Here is an 18483-nt window from a genome sequence, read left to right on the forward strand (position 1 = left end):
CGAGCGTTTAAACAACAACTTTGCCCCCTTGTAAAAAAAGTAACTATTATTACGCAGAAGAAGAAGTTGAGGAAAAGAAAGTCGTGGAAGAACAGGAAGTGGAATCGAAAAAAAAGGGGAAGAAGGGTAAGAAGGACAAGAAACCGAAAGAAGAAATACCGGAATTTGAGAAGGTAAATATTAAAATTTTAAAGTGTGTTAGAGAAGCAGGATAACAAATGAGGAAGTGCTAAGAAGAGTGAGTGAAAGGAGAGCTATCCTGAACACTAATTCAAATAGATATAAAAATGATTGGACACTTAATACGACACGACCACTTCTTTAAAACTATCCTGGAGGGGCGGATAGGACCCAAGTGGGGTAGAGGGAAACCCAGACAGCTTTTTAGAGCAAGTGAAAGAAAAAGTAGGGGTCGTGTCGTATCAAAAAGTCAGAGCTGGCGCAGGATAGGGAAAGCTGGAAGGTACTCAACCGACAAGAGGAAACTGACTCTCTACTGTTAAGTTAATGATGATAATAAAAAGTGTAAAAATCTTAGGTGATACTTGAACTCACGACACTAGAACGCTAGCCGATCGCTCTGCCATCTGAGCTATCAAGACCTCGCACAAGTACAGCAAATATTTACCACCATATGGACCTTTACGGAGGCAACCTAGGGTCTCTCTAATATGGAAGTGATAGAGAAAAGAAAAAGATTTATGTATCAAAAATGCAGCTTATTACATAGTAGATTATGACACTTTTAGGAGTATTCTATTATTAGACAGCCTAGGAATAGTGTCCTGAGCCCTAAACTAGGTACAAACCTGTCCTGTCTTATAGGGAGAGAGAGATTTATATAACTGTTTCGTTCGCTACGGCGCAAACGATTGACACATGGGCGTCGCCAGGGTGGGAGCAGGTTACTCCCTAGAGAGTAAAGTGTATAACTAAATGTATACACCCCTTCCCCTCGGCCATCGGCCATAGCAACTGTCCCCCCCCCCCCCCCCCCCCCCTAGCCCATTAGCCAACGTGCCAATTTAACGTTCCATAGCGTATCGTAGTCATCTCGATCGAATCAATTCGACAGTGACAGTTGCGTTTCGTTCGCTACGGAGCGTTAACGATTGCACGTTGGCTACGCACCCTGCTGGCGACGCCCTTGGATTGGCATCGTGGCTATACCCTTTGTAATGTTTGTATCTGAGTATAAAAACAATGATTAGTTTATTCGTATATGAAAACGACAGGAAACATGCATGTCATGAGTTTAGAGTCAATCAATTTCCGATTGAATGGGTGAATTGACGATAAAAACAACTTATCATGTTCCCCTACGTCGTGTTTTTAGGGTTCTGTTTATACACGTATCAGATAGATAAAAGTTTTAAAAGTTTTAAATTGACTCGACGATCATTGTTCCGATAGTCGTGTCAGCGAACGGTCTCATAGCGAAGAGTCTCGACCAACACCTTAGAGAGACTCTCGCTGGGTGGTTGGATCAATGGTCAGATGCAGAAGGCGGTAATTTTGGACACGGCGCGTATATGTGATATTTTCTATAAAAAGGGACCTTATTGTCGATGGCGCTTACGCCATTATAAACGATGCTCCGATATAAATACAATTCCGCACGACGCTGTGCGGCGTATTAAGCGCCATCGACAATAAGGTCCCTTTTCATAGAAAATGCCCCATATTACTTAATTAGTACATTGATTCCTCTCTGCGACCCTGACCACCGGCAGCTTGGGCCCTGCCCCGCTGCTAGCGGCACCCTAGGTTAGGTTTTTTATAATATGTTTAGAATAATCAAGATAAGTCTGTAACGATTTTGATAGCACACTTTATTATTTTTGTTTAACATTTTGTATTTAACTTTTATGTCTATATTATTCAAACCTAGCCTAAGATGAAAAATAAATAAATATTACAAGTAACTATATACGGAACTCAAAACAGTTTACTCATTTCTAACTTGGCATTCTTCAAAAGGGTACTCCAGTAAACGGTTTCAGTTCCTTCAGTCCCCGAAAGCCTCTGTAGAATCCATGCCGACTGGAAAGAGGAACATTTTTCAGGAGTGGAAAATATTGCAGCAGAATTACAATTGTTTTCCTGTAAATACAAAAAACGCATTTTACCGATTGCCAAGAAAGTGATCCGTGAACAAAATGCGTTAATGTTAATACGAATAAGTGTTTTAAAAAAATTGTTTAAAAAAAACGACAATTACTGTCATTTAATTTGTTTTTTGTGCCGGTCTAAAAACAGAAGCGATTCTTGTTAAAATAATCGTTAAATAAATTTAATTTAGCTGAAATTGTTAATAAAATAAATAAAACAATATTTAGCAAAATCGTAATACCAAATTATGTGTAAAATTATTTTTTGATCTTCATAGAAATATGGTAAAATTAGGGTTATGCTATACAACAAACAAAAACGCATTAGAAAAAAAAACCGGCCAAGTGCGAGTCGGACTCGCGCACCGAGGGCTCCGTACTTTTTAGTATTTGTTGTTATAGCGGCAACAGGAATACATCATCTGTGAAAATTTTAACTGTCTAGCTATCACGGTTCATGAGATACAGCCTGGTGACAGACGGACAGACGGACAGCGGAGTCTTAGTAATAGGGTCCCGTTTTTACCCTTTGGGTACGGAACCCTAAAAAAGTGTTTATGAATTATTAAAGTGAAGCGAAGCGATGTTTATATATTAGCAATTAAATTACGTTTCTCTTCATATATAGGTACATGGTGAAATTCATGATTATGCAGTATTATATTTAGGTAAATTCCTGTAAAAACGCGCCTGACGTTTAATATCAAGAAAAGTGTTAATAATAAACGATTTAAAGCGAAAAATCACCACGTCTCATTTATTTATCATTTACCCTTATTCATATAATAATCTTAATTTAAAAACATATCATAAAAACACTGCTTCTGCGAAGCATATCTACTTAAAAAAAAGTGATCGCTTCTCCGAAGCATCTATTTACAAAGAAGTAGCTTCCGCTTCCCAATAGTGCTAACTTTGTTAACATTAACAGCCCAAAGAGTGGAAGAAAATGAATAAGAAAGAGAGAGAACTTTGGCTCGTGAACCGAATAGAGGAGTGGCGCGCCGAGATGGAAGCGGAGAAGTTGGTTCCACTTGCTACCGTCATATTTCATACAGTAGGGTAGGGTAGGAAACAGTGGCTCGGAAAAAATAGCCGGGTACAGTGGCTCACTCAACCTAATAGGGATGTTGACATAAATCGCGAATATATGAAATGTTATGTTTTTACCATAGTAGGAAATATTACAATGCTGAAAATCATATTTTGTAAGTGTAAATATGTAAGTAAATTACTTAAAAACAATTTAAAAGTATTCAAAATAATGCCCAGCATCACGTGACTGTAAATGCAAATCGGAGCGCGTGACGTCACCGTGTGAGAAACACGCACAGACAAGTTGTCAAACCTGGTGGTGAGGACCACCAGGTCAGTGCCAGAGGTGGCACTGACAGCAGTTTGTTTATCACATCATTACGTCATCAAGATCACGTGACAGCTTGCAGCGTTTTTGCGCGGAATTTAAACACTAAACTAATTAAAGTCGATTTTTTATTAAAAATTGATAAATATTTTTTTTTTTTGCAATAATTACGTGTCTATCTATAAAATGAAAACAGTTCTACAAAATTTTCAACATCCCTATTCCAAAATGATAGAGGCGATATTGGGGCGACTGACCCACTGTTTGAGCTGAGCCACTGTTTCCTACCCTACCCTACCCCTAGTGTAAATTTCATTCGATAGCGTTACGTGACGTACGCGGTTACGTTAAGTGACATCTTGTATGGGATTTCGAGTTTCCAAAACGTCCCGCTTGGCGCGCTGTTCAAAATCCCATACAAAAACAGACGCGAACGCTCGTCACGCTTGCGAATGAAATTTACAGGGGTTCTGATTTAAACTTCCACGATTTTTACTCATTATTATTCACAATGACGGGACTTAATCGCGTAAAATTTAGTTTTAAATTAACCTCCGACGTTTCGAGGACGGCGTTGTCCCCGTGGTCTCGGAGAAAAAGTTTAAAGTAGGGCAAGCGGTCGCGTCCGGGTTTCGTGTACCCGTCGCGGGGACCCCGTTCTCGTGTTACACGAAACCGGAATTGTGGCCCGTTTGCAACGGGTAATTAGGGTCCGTGTACCCGTGTTATCCGTGTGTCCGGATGCACGGATATTAATTACACACGGATCCGCCCCGTTCTCGACGTATAGTGACGATCGGACGCGTTCTTTATAAGAGCGAAGAATGAAAAGTTTATAACGAACAATAACAAGTAAAACGAAAAAAAAAAAACCGGCCAAGTGCGAGTCGGACTCGCGTTCCAAGGGTGTATTACACAATTTAAACAATGTATTTTTTATGTGAAACGTGAGTGTGAAATGTCTTAAAAAAACCCGTAGGGGTCGGATCAAAAACTAAGTAATTAAGTCCGACTCACGCTTGACTGCAATTTCTAATAGGTGTTCCTATAATCTATAGGTAAAGATCTATTTTGTTTATTTTTTTCAAAATTTTATACCCAGTAGTTTCGGAGATAAAGCGGGGAATGGTCATTTTTGCCTTATTTTCTTAAATAACTTCTAAATTGTTTATCCTAAAATTGTTAAAAATATATATTATAGATTCTCACAATGAGCTCTTTCATTTGATATATAACATGATATAGTTTGAAAAACTTTATTTTTTAATTTTCTTATTAACCCCCCCCCCCCCCCCCATGTTTAAAATTCATTTGTTTGCGTTACATTTTCGTCTTTGGGTCACAAACTTACATATAATAGGCTGTGACAGACGGACAGAGAGACAGACAGACGCACGAGTGATCCTATAAGGGTTCCGTTTTTTTCCTTTTGAGGTACGGAACCCTAATAAAGGCGCGCAAGTTCGAACTATCAGCACTTGGTCTTGTTATTACTCTTGTTTATTAACCTTTAAGGTTTTGCGCGATTAAGGCCCGTCGTTGTGAATAACATTTCATACTTTTTTTAATTTTTTTTTTGTAATTTTGTTGTATTGTGTTGTAAATTAATTAATTAATAAAATTGTTGGGAGTTTGTTCTTCTTGCTATTGTCATACTTCATACCATTTTATTGAATTATTGTACTTAGTGTAGGTAGATAGTTACTGTTGCATATACAGTGGACCCTGAAGGGAAAGTACCTCAAAACCTTAAGTTAGCTCATTTTACTTAAAGAAAACATTCTTTTATTTTTGAAAATAAACAAAACTGCATTCAGAGATTTTTCATTTTTTTTTTCAATTTGTCTAAAAATATTCTTATTCGGAACTTAACGTTTTTAAGGCACTTTCCCTCCAGGGCCCATTCATTTTCTCCATCCCGTATATACAACCTAGCTTCGAGTTTAACCTCGTTAGGCCTACCATTACCATACAAATATGTATGGGTCTTAGTATTTTGTAATTGTTTTATGCCATTAACAAACACATATCGCCGCTATACTTACTCAACCTCGTATCTGCAATTCTGCAACACTCATTTGATGACAAAAACACCCGTATTCCGAATGAAAGAAAAGCGACATTTCCATCAAATGATTGTTGCAGATATGAGGTTGAGTAAGTATAGCGACGATATTCTCACCTGATGGTCTCATCGGAAGATCAGCGCTGGAAGTCGCCAGCAGCATGCTGAGATGGGGCCATTTCGTGACACTTTATTTTCACTATGTTCTTTTAATGTTATGTATGTCTATTGTCTGTGTGTTTACGAATAAAAAATATTCTATTCTATTCTAAAATCAACGTAACATTTTAAGTGTTCTAACATTTCAAAGTAAAGAAAAGTATACTAGTAACATAGTAAAAGTAAAATCTTTGGTTTCAAAAAATGCTTCCAAAAATCTGAAGCACGCCTTAGAAGCAAAGCTTTCAATACCTGTCTCGTTTTAGGCAACGAATCCTGGCGGGTGCGAAGGAGAAGAGACTAGCCCTGGCGAGAGAGAGGGCAGAACTATTAGCCAAGGACAATGCGGAACAAGAGACAAGGAGAGATATATTGACGAAAACTTGTAGCCTGTTTACCAGTAAGTATTGGTCAACGAACGGGTGTATTTCCATTTGTCTCCGCCAGGTACGTATGGCGGCGGTAACGTGAGGCGGGGACAAATGGGAGTACACCATCGAACTAGAATAACTATAGAAGTCTCAAGTTTGACTAAAGCTAAAAACTGGCCAAGTGCCACGTTTTTTGTATGGGAGCCCCACAATTTTTTTTATTTTATTCCGTTTTTAGTATTTGTTGTTATAGCGGCAACAGAAATACACCATCTGTTAAAATTTCGATTGTCTAGCTATCACGGTTCGTGAGATACAGCCTGGTGACAGACGGACGGACGGACGGACAGCGGAGTCTTAGTAATAGGGTCCCGTTTTTGCCCTCTGGGTACGGAAACCTAAAAATGACCTCACGTGTTTAGTGTCGCGAGCGACTCCACTGTTACTTTTCAATTTCAACTATTTATTTTCAAGGTAACATTTTCAGCAGTGACCCCATTGTGTTAGTATTACATATAATAAGGTTATCATTTTCCTCGCGTTGTCCCAGCATTTTGCCACGGTTCATGGGAGCCTGGGGTCCGCTTGGCAACTATTTTTTTACGAAACAACTAGGTTTTTACGAAAGCGACTGCCATCTGACCTTCCAACCCAGAGGGTAAACTAGGCCTTATTGGGATTAGTCCGGTTTCCTCACGATGTTTTCCTTCACCGAAAAGCGGCTGGTAAATATCAAATGATATTTCGTACATAAGTTCCGAAAAATCATCAGTTGGTTCATTTAAATGTAATTTTAAAAAACACATTCTCAACTTACAAAAAATATAAATGTTGGGTATACTCCAGTGCCATCCCTGCTATTACGAACGCCTCCCATATAATTTAATATATATTTTATTTCACCTTTCGATTAATGACTGTTTAGGTACCGTAATCTGTTATTATAGTTTTTAATTGAATAATAATAATTATGCCTTATTAAATTTACTTGAAGCTTTGCACTGATATAAAATAAAATATAAAATATTATGTACTTTAGCGTGTAGTTTGCGCTCTCTCAGAAGGGTTTCCACGGAAGACCAGCGTCGAGATCCATAACTGGTATCTTGACATTAAGCTGAGTGGAGACCCTTTCAGTGACGCTTATTAAATAAATTGTTCTGTTGTCTATGTAATACCTAAATTTAAGCGTTTTCTGAATAAATTTCTTCTATTCTTATTCTATTCTATTCTATTCTATTCTAAAAACTCACCGCGACCACGACCAGTGGTCAGAGTGGACCAGAAATGAATTCGCGATAGACCCGATTGTAAATGAGATTTAGTATCGTCTATATTATATTTCGTAGCTGTTATTTGTACACTTACAGGCTTTATTTAACTATTTTAGGATTTATTTAGCAGGATTTTTTTACATAATTGGGGCATTTTCTATGAAAAGGGACCTTATTGTCGATGGCGCTTACGCCGCACAGCGTCGCGCGGCATTGTATTTATACCGGAGCATCGTTATAGAAAGGGTCCCTTTTTATAGAAAATACCACAATTTTCATGTATAAAAACTAAAATGTAAAAAAATTAACTAACAATTTTGGTATATTTCAGGATTTGAAAAGGAAAAAATCGAATATGTGAACAATTTACAACGAATGGCAGAGGTAACTATACCTATATACAGTCGCCATTAGATATTTAGTAGGTATTTGTTGTTATAGCGGCAACAGAAATACATCATCTGTAAAAAAATCAACTGTCTAGCTATCACGGTTCATGAGATACAGCCTGGTGAGTCTGGTGACAGACAGACGGACAGATGGACAGACGTACAGACGGACAGTAGAGTCTTAGTAATAGGGTTCCGTTTTTACCCTTTGGGTTCTAAAAAAACACTTTTTGTATTCACCCCAGCTCTCGATATGTGGATCTGTGTGCGTGACGCTTGTAAACCCAAGAAAATTACATGTATTAATTTACTTATTAATTTGAAATGTTTTCCAGTGGCAACAATACCTCCGCTGCGACGGTCTGCCCGACCCCCGCGTCCCCACCCAGATGAATACTTACATCCACGTCTGGCAAAACACGAACGCGTGTGACGTCGATGAGTTGGACAGGCGCTGTGTTGAGGCTTTACCGGTAAGATAGATAGCTTGTGCCGTACGTAGAGGTATAAATTCAGATGAAAACACCACGTCTTGCAAAACACGAACGCGTGTGACGTCGATGAGTTGGACAGGCGCTGTGTTGAGGCTTTACCGGTAAGATTAGCTTGTGCCGTACGTAGAGGTATAAATCCAGATGAAAACACCACGTCTTGCAAAACACGAACGCGTGTGACGTCGATGAATTGGACAGGCGCTGTGTTGAGGCTTTACCGGTAAAATAAGATAGCTTGTGCCGTACGTAGAGGTATAAATCCAGATGAAAACGCCTCCACGTCTTGCAAAACACGAACGCGTGTGACGTCGATGAGTTGGACAGGCGCTGTGTTGAGGCTTTACCGGTAAGATAAGATAGCTTGTACCGTACGTAGAGGTATAAATCCAGATGAAAACGCCTCCACGTCTTGCATAACACGAACGCGTGTGACGTCGATGAATTGGACAAGCGCTGTGTTGAGGCTTTACCGGTAAGATAGATAGCTTGTGCCGTACGTAGAGGTATAAATCCAGATGAAAACACCACGTCTTGCAAAACACGAACGCGTGTGACGTCGATGAGTTGGACAGGCGCTGTGTTGAGGCTTTACCGGTAAGATAGATAGCTTGTGCCGTACGTAGAGGTATAAATCCAGATGAAAACACCACGTCTGGCAAAACACGAACGCGTGTGCCGTACGTAGAGGTTTAAATCCAGATGAAAACGCCTCCACGTCTTGCAAAACACGAACGCGTGTGACGTCTATGAGTTGGACAGGCGTTGTTTTGAAGCTTTACTGGTAAGATAAGATAGCTTGTGCCGTACGTAGAGGTATAAATCCAGATGAAAACACCACGTCTTGCAAAACACGAACGCGTGTGACGTCGATGAGTTGGACAGGCGCTGTGTTGAGGCTTTACCGGTAAGATAAGATAGCTTGTGCCGTATGCAGAGGTATAAATCCAGATGAAAACGCCTCCACGTCTTGCATAACACGAACGCGTGTGACGTCGATGAGTTGGACAGGCGCTGTGTTGAGGCTTTACCGGTAAGATAAGATAGCTTGTGCCGTACGTAGAGGTTTAAATCCAGATGAAAACGCCACCACGTCTTGCAAAACACGAACGCGTGTGACGTCTATGAGTTGGACAGGCGTTGTTTTGAAGCTTTACTGGTAAGATAAGATAGCTTGTGCCGTACGTAGAGGTATAAATCCAGATGAAAACACCACGTCTTGCAAAACACGAACGCGTGTGACGTCGATGAGTTGGACAGGCGCTGTGTTGAGGCTTTACCGGTAAGATAAGATAGCTTGTGCCGTATGCAGGTATAAATCCAGATGAAAACGCCTCCACGTCTTGCATAACACGAACGCGTGTGACGTCGATGAATTGGACAAGCGCTGTGTTGAGGCTTTACCGGTAAGATAAGATAGCTTGTGCCGTACAGATATAAATCCAGATGAAAACGCCTCCACGTCTTGCAAAACACGAACGCGTGTGATGTCGATGAGTTGGACAGGCAGTCGAGGTCTTACCGGTAAGATTAGATAGCTTGTGGCGATAAATGACAATGTTTTATCACCCCCGAATACCTTTATACAAAAATTAATTTAATTTTTCATCGATATGGTTGCACACGATTTCGCTGGCTCGGTCACCTATCGAGGATGGGAAAGGATCTAGCTGACCGATGAAAACATCCGTCCGGGCGTCCCAGATACCGCTGGAGTGACGATGCCCTAAAAGACCTGTCCGCCCTCGCAGTACCCAGCTGGTGGGAACAGGCGCAGATTAGAGTGGCGTTATTTTGTGTCGAAGGCCAAGATCCTTTTTGGGTCAGTAAACCGGGCTGTACTGGACGGTTGCTCAAATTTATTCATGACATGAAGTAAACTTGGCAGCAGATTTTATTTAAATGTAAAATAATTAATTAATTATTTGGCACATATGTAAATAATAATATGTATAATTTTAGATTAAATAAGTATGTTTCCCTATGTGGAACTATGTTGCCGTGCCCTAACAGGGCGTCACATGAACAGCTTGTATTTAAGAACACCTGTACCTGCTATGTGATATGCAATAAATGATTTCAATTTCAATTTCAAACTTTATTTTCAGATGATGCTGATGCTCGAGGAAATGGTGGCAAATCCGAAACAGTTCACGCCCCTGCAACTACAGAGCTATAATGAAGTAAGTTAATTGTACTATATTTTACAGACTTGTATTTAAGGGGATCCCATGCCCCAATGAACTTCGATCTGAATCCCTTAGTTTTTAATGTTTTTTGTAGCTTATCATATTAACAGCAACGACTGTAACATGGTATAATAAAATCAAGGTACTCTCTTCCGAGACTCGCGAACCACGTGACTGCCACAAGCCTACGTCATCGTGCTGTTAAAAGGTTCACGATGACGTAGGCTTGTGTCAGTCACGTCATAGAGTAACTTATACTAGAGCGGTACTGTCATAGTAAATTTTGTAACCCCAGTAAATTCACTGCCATCTGTCGACACACTTTAAAACTAAAAATGAAGATTTATAAAAATACGATAGAATGTATTTAAATATAGATAAATGATTTTTTTTATTTGCATTAATTATTTTTATGATTTTGACCCATGTTCTTTCACTGATATGCGTAAAATTGTTAAATAACAAACGAAACCGTCAACGCCATCTATACGACTGTAGGCCAAAACTAGTAGCGCCCTCTGAACGAGAATCAAATTTTCTTGATTTTCGAGGCACGTTTTTTCCTTAGACTGTATCCATCTATTACAGAGTTATATCTATCTTTGGTCACGTGGTTCGCGAGTCTCGGAAGAGAGTACCAGGCGGAGTATATTATTATACCATGCACTGTAAGCAATATAGTATCCCATATTTACTTAACATTGTTAGTGCCAGTGTGCACTCGGAAAGGTCGAAATTATCCGGATCTGGATGCTGGACGCGGATCTTCCCATACATTTCAGATCCGTTGTGCAAACCCTATACGTGACTTTTCGTAGCAGCTGTCACCCCGACACATTTTATTACATACTTTTATTTAGCTTCACTGCGTATATACAAATAAGATAGATATAACTCCGTAATAGATGGATACAGTCTAAGGAAAAAACGTGCCTCGAAAATCACGAAAATTTGATTCTCGATCAGATGGCGCCACTAGTTTTGACCTACTCTCGTATAGAGGGCGTTGACGGCTTTGTTTGTTATTTATAATTTTATCGCATATCAGTGAAAGAACATGGGTCAAAATCATATAAAAATAAATTAAAAACTGTAATAGATGTTCATATATTAAAGAAAAAGTGACGAAGCCCTCCAGTGGTGAAGGCTGGATTCGAACCGGCGTCTTTAGCTATCGCGGCTAACGCCATGAACCCCTAGGCCACCCCGCCACAAAAAAAACAAATCAAAATATTTAATAAAATAATTTGATTTGTTCCCAAACTTGTTCATATAAAAATAATTAATGCAAATAAAAAAATCATTTATCCATATTTAAATATATTTTATCGTATTTTTATAAATCTTCATTTTTAGTTTTAAAGTGTGTCGACAGATGGCAGTGAATTTACTGGGGTTACAAAATTTACTATGACAGTACCGCTCTAGTATAAGTTACTCTATGGTATATAGGTAGGTATACATAGTGCTTCAAATCTTGTAACTAAAATTTAAACCACTTCCCGGTATCTGATTCAGTTGAAATTTGGAGTACTGTCGTAATTCCGGTGACAATGCAATAATATGCTAACATGGAGGTGTTCTGATGATGCACCCGGTAGGTAGCCAAAAGAACTCCTCGATGGAAAAACACAAACACATCAAGTTTAGGCTCATTATAAAGGTCTCAAGAAGTACTCGATAGACATGCAAACAAGAAGAAGTACAGTCAGCAATAAAAGTGTGTCACAAAAATTTTTTTTCACAGTTACTTGTTTTTTCAGTTGGGTTTGTTGATGTGCGATTGTCAATTTGTCTTGGCCTAATCATATTATCTTTATCACGTCGATAACCATGATTACCGCCACAGGTCCGTCTACAACTACGCGAGCAGCTCTCCGAAACGATCCAATGCGCGTCCTACATGACCCTGCGCAATTTGGAAAAGAACCTTAAATTCGAGTCGATAAAATTAGCGACGTACAACAGAGAGTTCAAAGGGTTGAAGCTGAATATATGGGTAGCTGTGCGCATGCCGACCAGGAAGTTGAAGCCAGTGGAACCCGAGCCGTGAGTTTGCCGCCAGGGGGCGTATTTTCCATATTAAAAATGGCGGCCCGCATGCGCGGTTGTCAGAGAGCGTCCCATTCGAGGTAGCTTGCCGCCCGAGTGGTTATGATATTCCTTGACAAAAGTTGACATTTATTAAAAAAGACACACAAGTTGACTTTTATTGATACACAAGTTGACGCTTTTTGACACAAGTTGACTCTTTTTGATTTATTAGTTTGAATTTATTGACACAATACGAGAATTACGAGAAAAAACTCGTTTATTAATTGTAGATACCTAGGTATTTTACAAAATAATAATGACACAAGTAGAGATGAGATCTTTTGACACAAAAAGTTAAGAAGTAGGTAGGTAAGAAAGGAAATAAATTATTGAAAAATAATAGTATTAAGGTACTAAGAAGTTGTCATTTTTGACCTCCTACCATACAAGTCAGTGGAACCGGAGCTGTGGTTTAAAAAAAAGTTGCATATTGATGTTGTCGATTTGTTGACATACATTGACAATTGATTTTCCCAAAAGTTGACTGTTATTGAACCTTATTAACACAAGTGCTCATTTAGTGAGACAACTTCATACTTTTTGACACGAGTTGGCATTTATTGACCCACGTTGACAGTTGTTGACACAAGTTGCCTTTTATTGACACAATGTGACAATAACGAGAAAATAATCGTGTAATAAAAATTGATATTTCGACGAATTTTGACATTTGTTGGCACAAGTTGATATCAATTGACACAAGATGACATTTATTGACACGGATGAACTTATGGGAAATTTTGGCGTTTATTTATAGTAGATTGTTAACCAAGGGATGAAAGGCACTCATTTCTGCCGAGGTATTTTGGTGCTCGAACACAGTGAGAGCGCCAACAGTCCGAGGCTGAAATGACGCCTTTCACCCGAGTTAAACACTCTACTTTTCATTTCGAATACGAGGAAAGTAAAATGCATGTGTTTTTTTTAAAACATGACCAAGTATACTTTTTTATAGTATTTCTTAAGGGTACTTTCGGTTAACAATTTAGGCAAAAGTATCATTATTTATGGAATGGAGAGTCAAATATCAGAATGGAAATTGTATAACAAATCCATTTAAACTCAAATTTGAATTGCTTATCGTAAAAAAATCAAAAAAATCGTACTTCGAACGTAAAATGCTCTAGTGCAGACGCGTATCATTTTCTGCACACCTTTTAGAACAACAATGACCCTCTTTCAGAGCATGAGAAATGAAAAACTTATTTTTTGTGCTCTGATCAGGCACCAAAATCTGCTTTTTGTTACGTTATTTCAGTTATTTGAATCCTGTTCATTATCATAAAACTGCTAGAATGTTTTCAAAATAATGTTTTTTTACAGTGAACCCGTCGAACTAGAATTCCCAGCGTTGAACGTTGGCCTGAAATTACCTAAAACGATAGATGGCAGCTGCATGTGCGTGCGTGCGGCCAAGTCCGAGGTGGACTTGCTGAGCGAGTCGTCGAGGTCTTTCGCTTTAGCCTCGGAAGTAGCCAATAGATATACAGGTTAGATATTTTATTCAACTGTCTAGTTCGTGTCTATAAACAAAGAGGATATAATAAGATAGAGCGGTACTGTCATAGTAAATTTTGTAACCACATGTAAATTCACTGCCATCTATCGACATACATTAAAACTAAAAATTAAGATTTATAAAAATACGTTAAAATGTACTTAAATATGGATAAATGTTTTTTTTTATTTGCATTAATTATTTTTATATGATTTTGACCCATGTTCTTTCACTGATATGCGTTAAAATTATAAATAACAAACGAAACCGTCAACGCCCTCTATACGAGAGTAGGCCAAAGCTAGTGGCGCCATCTGATCGAGAATCAAATTTTCGTGATTTTCGAGGCACGTTTTTTCCTTAGACTGTATCCATTTATTACGGAGTTATATCTATCTTTTCTATAGATTAATTTTGTATTAAGAAGAAAACCTATGCGCCTTAGGGGCACGCCTAGCGACATCTACCGTAAGGGTATTACACTTTTTAAAACATAGACTGTTTGTCCATGTTGTTTAAAAATTGCAATGGCTTTCCAGACCTGTTCGTGTTCATGGTGAAAGAGCACATGGAGATGCTGAAGATCAAAGCGGAGCAGGACGCCGTCCGAACCGCCTTCTACAAGGAAATCAACGCCAAGATCAGAGAAGTGGAAAACTTCTTGAAGGCAAACCAGTAAGTAAATATAGTGGAAAAGCCAACATGCCAATCGCTTACGCTCCGCTCCGTAGCGAACGAAACGCAACTGTCACTGTTGCACTAATATGGAATAGTGAGAGAGACACAAAACGTTTCGTTGTCGTAGCGCAAGCGATTGTTACCTTGGCTAGGCCGGCAGGAGGCCATGTGAACCGCCTTCTACAAAGAAATCAACGCCAGGATCAGAGAAGTGAAATACTCCGCTTATAGTGACCAACCGCTTACTATGACGCAATTACTGTGCGATGTTTGGTGTTCATATAATTTTTTTGTCCTTGTGTGAATGTGGTGAGAACTAGTGAGGAGGACCAAACGATGGAACACATTATCCAGCGCTGTCCTCTGCATTCATACTCTGGACCACCGGAAGACCTGCTACATCTTACAACCCATGCAGCTGCATGGCTGAAAACACTGAATGTTGACATCCGATTTTATTATTATTTTATTGTTATTTTAATTGTTTGCCTATATATTATGCACCTGCGCCATACGACTAAATAAATATATTTTTTTGTGACAAAGTCGGATAAGATGACTTCGCTTATACCTATAAATCCTATTATTGCTGTTATAATGTCATGCAAACATTATTATCAATAAAATAAAAATAAAATCAACAAAAAAATATGTTCCTCTGTTTTTATTGTCTGTAAATATTCGTACATGTTTGTGACTGTCACGAATAAATATCTTTTATATTTATCTTATAAAGTACCTCCCTAATTTGTTTGTCTGTTTAGATACACGAAGAACGAGAAGGAAAAGGAAGAGCTTGACAATCTAAATATGTCGGAGCCACCGTTCATGCAAGATCCTAGGACGTTGATTGGAGAAAATAACGGTACTTAACTAATATCTAATAACGGTATTAAATCACTAAATAAGACTCACTTGTTTTAGTCACCCGCGCGACATGTGTCGGAGAGCCTACCGTAAATTTATTTAATGTGAGAATTAAATCACATTTGCAATCGGGTCTATTGCGAATTTATTTTGTTACCTTTATTTACCGACGTTTCGACACAGGTTTCACTGGTCGCGGTCGCGGCTAACTGACGTCCCAGCAAAATGTTTAGAGATTTGTGTGACTACCCGACGAAAAGTGTATATAAAAGTTTAGGGGAGACATCACATTTTCAAACCACCCACTCCAAAAATTTAATTAAAGTTTTAAATGTTATATATCTAATAACAGAAATAACTAATTATAGATTTAGTGCATTAATTTTCCATCGTATTTTCATGGAAACGTACGAACGTGTCTTGCTATTTCAGTCAACCTCACTAACCTCAGTAGGTACTTTTTGTACCGAGGTTGACTGAAGTAGCATGACAATGAGGGCTAACGCGTATGAATTCGCCGCTAGGGGCGCTAGTGTAGATGGTGGTCTTTTCCATAGTTCGAAATGTCACTTGTCACTTCAATGACTGACAGATGATGTTCTTTAGGCTTTTGGACCACCATCAACAGAGGCGCCAACTGGTGAGCAAAAAACCGGTAGCCCTCATTACGAACGTTTCCGAGAAAATACGATGGAAAACAAATTATGCACTACATCTGTACAAGTCTTGTATAGCCCATATAGGAAAGAGGTCCCTTTGACATTTTGGAAAATATAATTATATGTGTCGCATCCAAAAAACGTCACTTTTGGCACTGACATATCAGTATCATATCTAAAATAACTAAAGTTAGTTGCCTGTAAGTTGTTAAGCTTAAGGGTAAGACAAAAAATCATCCGTATGCCGAAGCATTACGGGCGACTTTTCATCATGAAAACCCTTTCAATCTTAACCCCAACGCACCATATCATGTAATTTTGAGAACTTCATATGTATTGCTGATTTTGTGATGTTGGTTTATTTTTCAGAGGTGGCATTTCAAAAGTACCTAAAGAAATGTAATACAAGAACGAGAGCTGGCGAGATTCATCTTAGAAAATACAGGTAAATACCCAGAGTTGGGCCAAAATTAACTTGAATAAGAATAAGAATAAAAACAGAAATGTTAATCTTAGTCCAATCGATTTTAATGAGAATAATTCTTGCACTCGTTAGTCCAGAATAAAATGAACGGGACTAAATCATGTGACTTTTATTTAAAATGAAAATAAAATACGGACTAATTAGTCCAGATGTAGGATTATTCTAAATAAAGTTTTATTCAATTAAAATGTTATTCTGAATTGGATTAACTTTTGTAGTACAATTGGTTATAGTTTGTAAAATGAATTTCACCCCTCTTTTCAATGTTGGGATAGATTTGAATTTTTTTTAGCGTAAAATGATTTTATGTTAATATGTAGATTAAATACATTCATATTTTATTTAGGATTCCCACTTAAGATAGGCCAACGTAAAGTTGCAGTTTTTATATAACTTTTTATTTTTACACGTTTTAATCAAGGGCAAATGTCATAAAAATATCGGCAGACAGAGATCGGAAAATAGACGGCCGACTATAAGCAAAACCTTTACGGTTTAAGTTGGCTAGGAAAAAATCTAAAAACATTTATTTCAATTGTACCTATATCGTTATAACACTTATAACATTTAAAATCTTCGCGCTTTGAACACATATTAAATTACATTTAAAATCGGGTCTATCGCGAATTTATTTTGTTACCTTTCTGATCAAAATTTATTTACCGACGTTTCGACACAGGTTTCACTGGTCGTGGTCGCGGCTACGAACCCGAAGGCCCGACGAAACCCGACGACTTTTCGGAAATCGACACGAGTTGCGAATTATCTTTTACGCACGTGTATTGTACAATGTTTTACAGTACATATGGCCCTTTAAATTTTCGATATACGCACGTATAGTGCTAGTTACCGCACTAGGGCGGTAAGTTACCGGCTTCGTCGGGTAGTCACACAAAACTCTGTTTAGACATTTTGCTGGGACGTCAGTTAGCCGCGACCACGACCAGTGAAACCTGTGTCGAAACGTCGGCAAATAAAATTTGATAAAAGTACCAAAATAAATTCGCGATAGACCCGTTTGTAAATGTGATAGCTGGTGATATAGCCGAGGGATTTGACTAGCAAAATTTAAATCTGAAGTATACTTTCATAGTTATTAATTTTATTGCCAAATCTTCCGGCTCGACATACTCTAGACCAGTTTCTTAATAATCTTATGTTACATATTACATATTTGTTTGTTTGTCGTAGAATATGCGGAGGCACGCTCAACTTGGACCTTTTGATAGTGCCGCCACAGCCCAAGCGTCTCAGAAACAATGTGTTTCTTTCTACATGTAAGTAATTAGTATACCTACATAGATTTTCATTACACGGTGCTCATCAGGAACCCGATAGATTTTAACATTGTATTGGAGATCATATTGAAAGACTAAAATGTCCTATTGTTAGTACATTAAGATACAAGTGCGAGAAGTAGGAAATTCGTGTCGATTTAAAACACTCCCTTCGGTCGTGTTTTAATTTATCGCCACTCGTTACGAATTATCTTTTCGCACGTGTATTGTACAACGTTTATTTAAACGTAAGTATTTTACGCGATTAAGTTCCGTGTTAGTTTAAAATTATGAGTGAAAATCGTGTTAGTTTAAAATTATGAGTGAAAATCGTGTTAGTTTAAATCAATATATTGTTTTATCTAAATCTACACCTTATGAAATAAAGTCCACCGCCGCGTCTATCTGTCCGTATGTTGTCGATAAACTTAAAAACTACTTAATCTTAGTAGTATATATCAAAGATAGATATAACTCCGTAATAGATGGATACAGTCTAAGAAAAAAACGTGCC

At 38.3% G+C, this 18483-nt stretch overlaps 1 protein-coding gene across 1 annotated transcript in view; it reads left to right on the forward strand.

Moving 5' to 3' along the window:
* The window catches only part of LOC134753619 (dynein axonemal intermediate chain 7-like), a 53844-nt gene that overhangs the window by 14471 nt on the left and 20890 nt on the right, over positions 1-18483 (forward strand). Inside the window, exons 6-17 of the mRNA XM_063689556.1 lie at positions 58-173; positions 3043-3134; positions 5965-6098; positions 7675-7727; positions 8068-8205; positions 10332-10406; positions 12262-12461; positions 13830-13996; positions 14544-14679; positions 15447-15547; positions 16578-16653; positions 17884-17969. Coding sequence (XP_063545626.1) covers positions 58-173; positions 3043-3134; positions 5965-6098; positions 7675-7727; positions 8068-8205; positions 10332-10406; positions 12262-12461; positions 13830-13996; positions 14544-14679; positions 15447-15547; positions 16578-16653; positions 17884-17969 — 1374 coding nt within the window. The remainder of the gene's footprint in view (positions 1-57; positions 174-3042; positions 3135-5964; positions 6099-7674; positions 7728-8067; positions 8206-10331; positions 10407-12261; positions 12462-13829; positions 13997-14543; positions 14680-15446; positions 15548-16577; positions 16654-17883; positions 17970-18483) is intronic.

The sequence above is a fragment of the Cydia strobilella genome, chromosome 27 (assembly GCF_947568885.1).
Source record: "Cydia strobilella chromosome 27, ilCydStro3.1, whole genome shotgun sequence".
Classification (NCBI taxonomy): domain Eukaryota; kingdom Metazoa; phylum Arthropoda; class Insecta; order Lepidoptera; family Tortricidae; genus Cydia; species Cydia strobilella.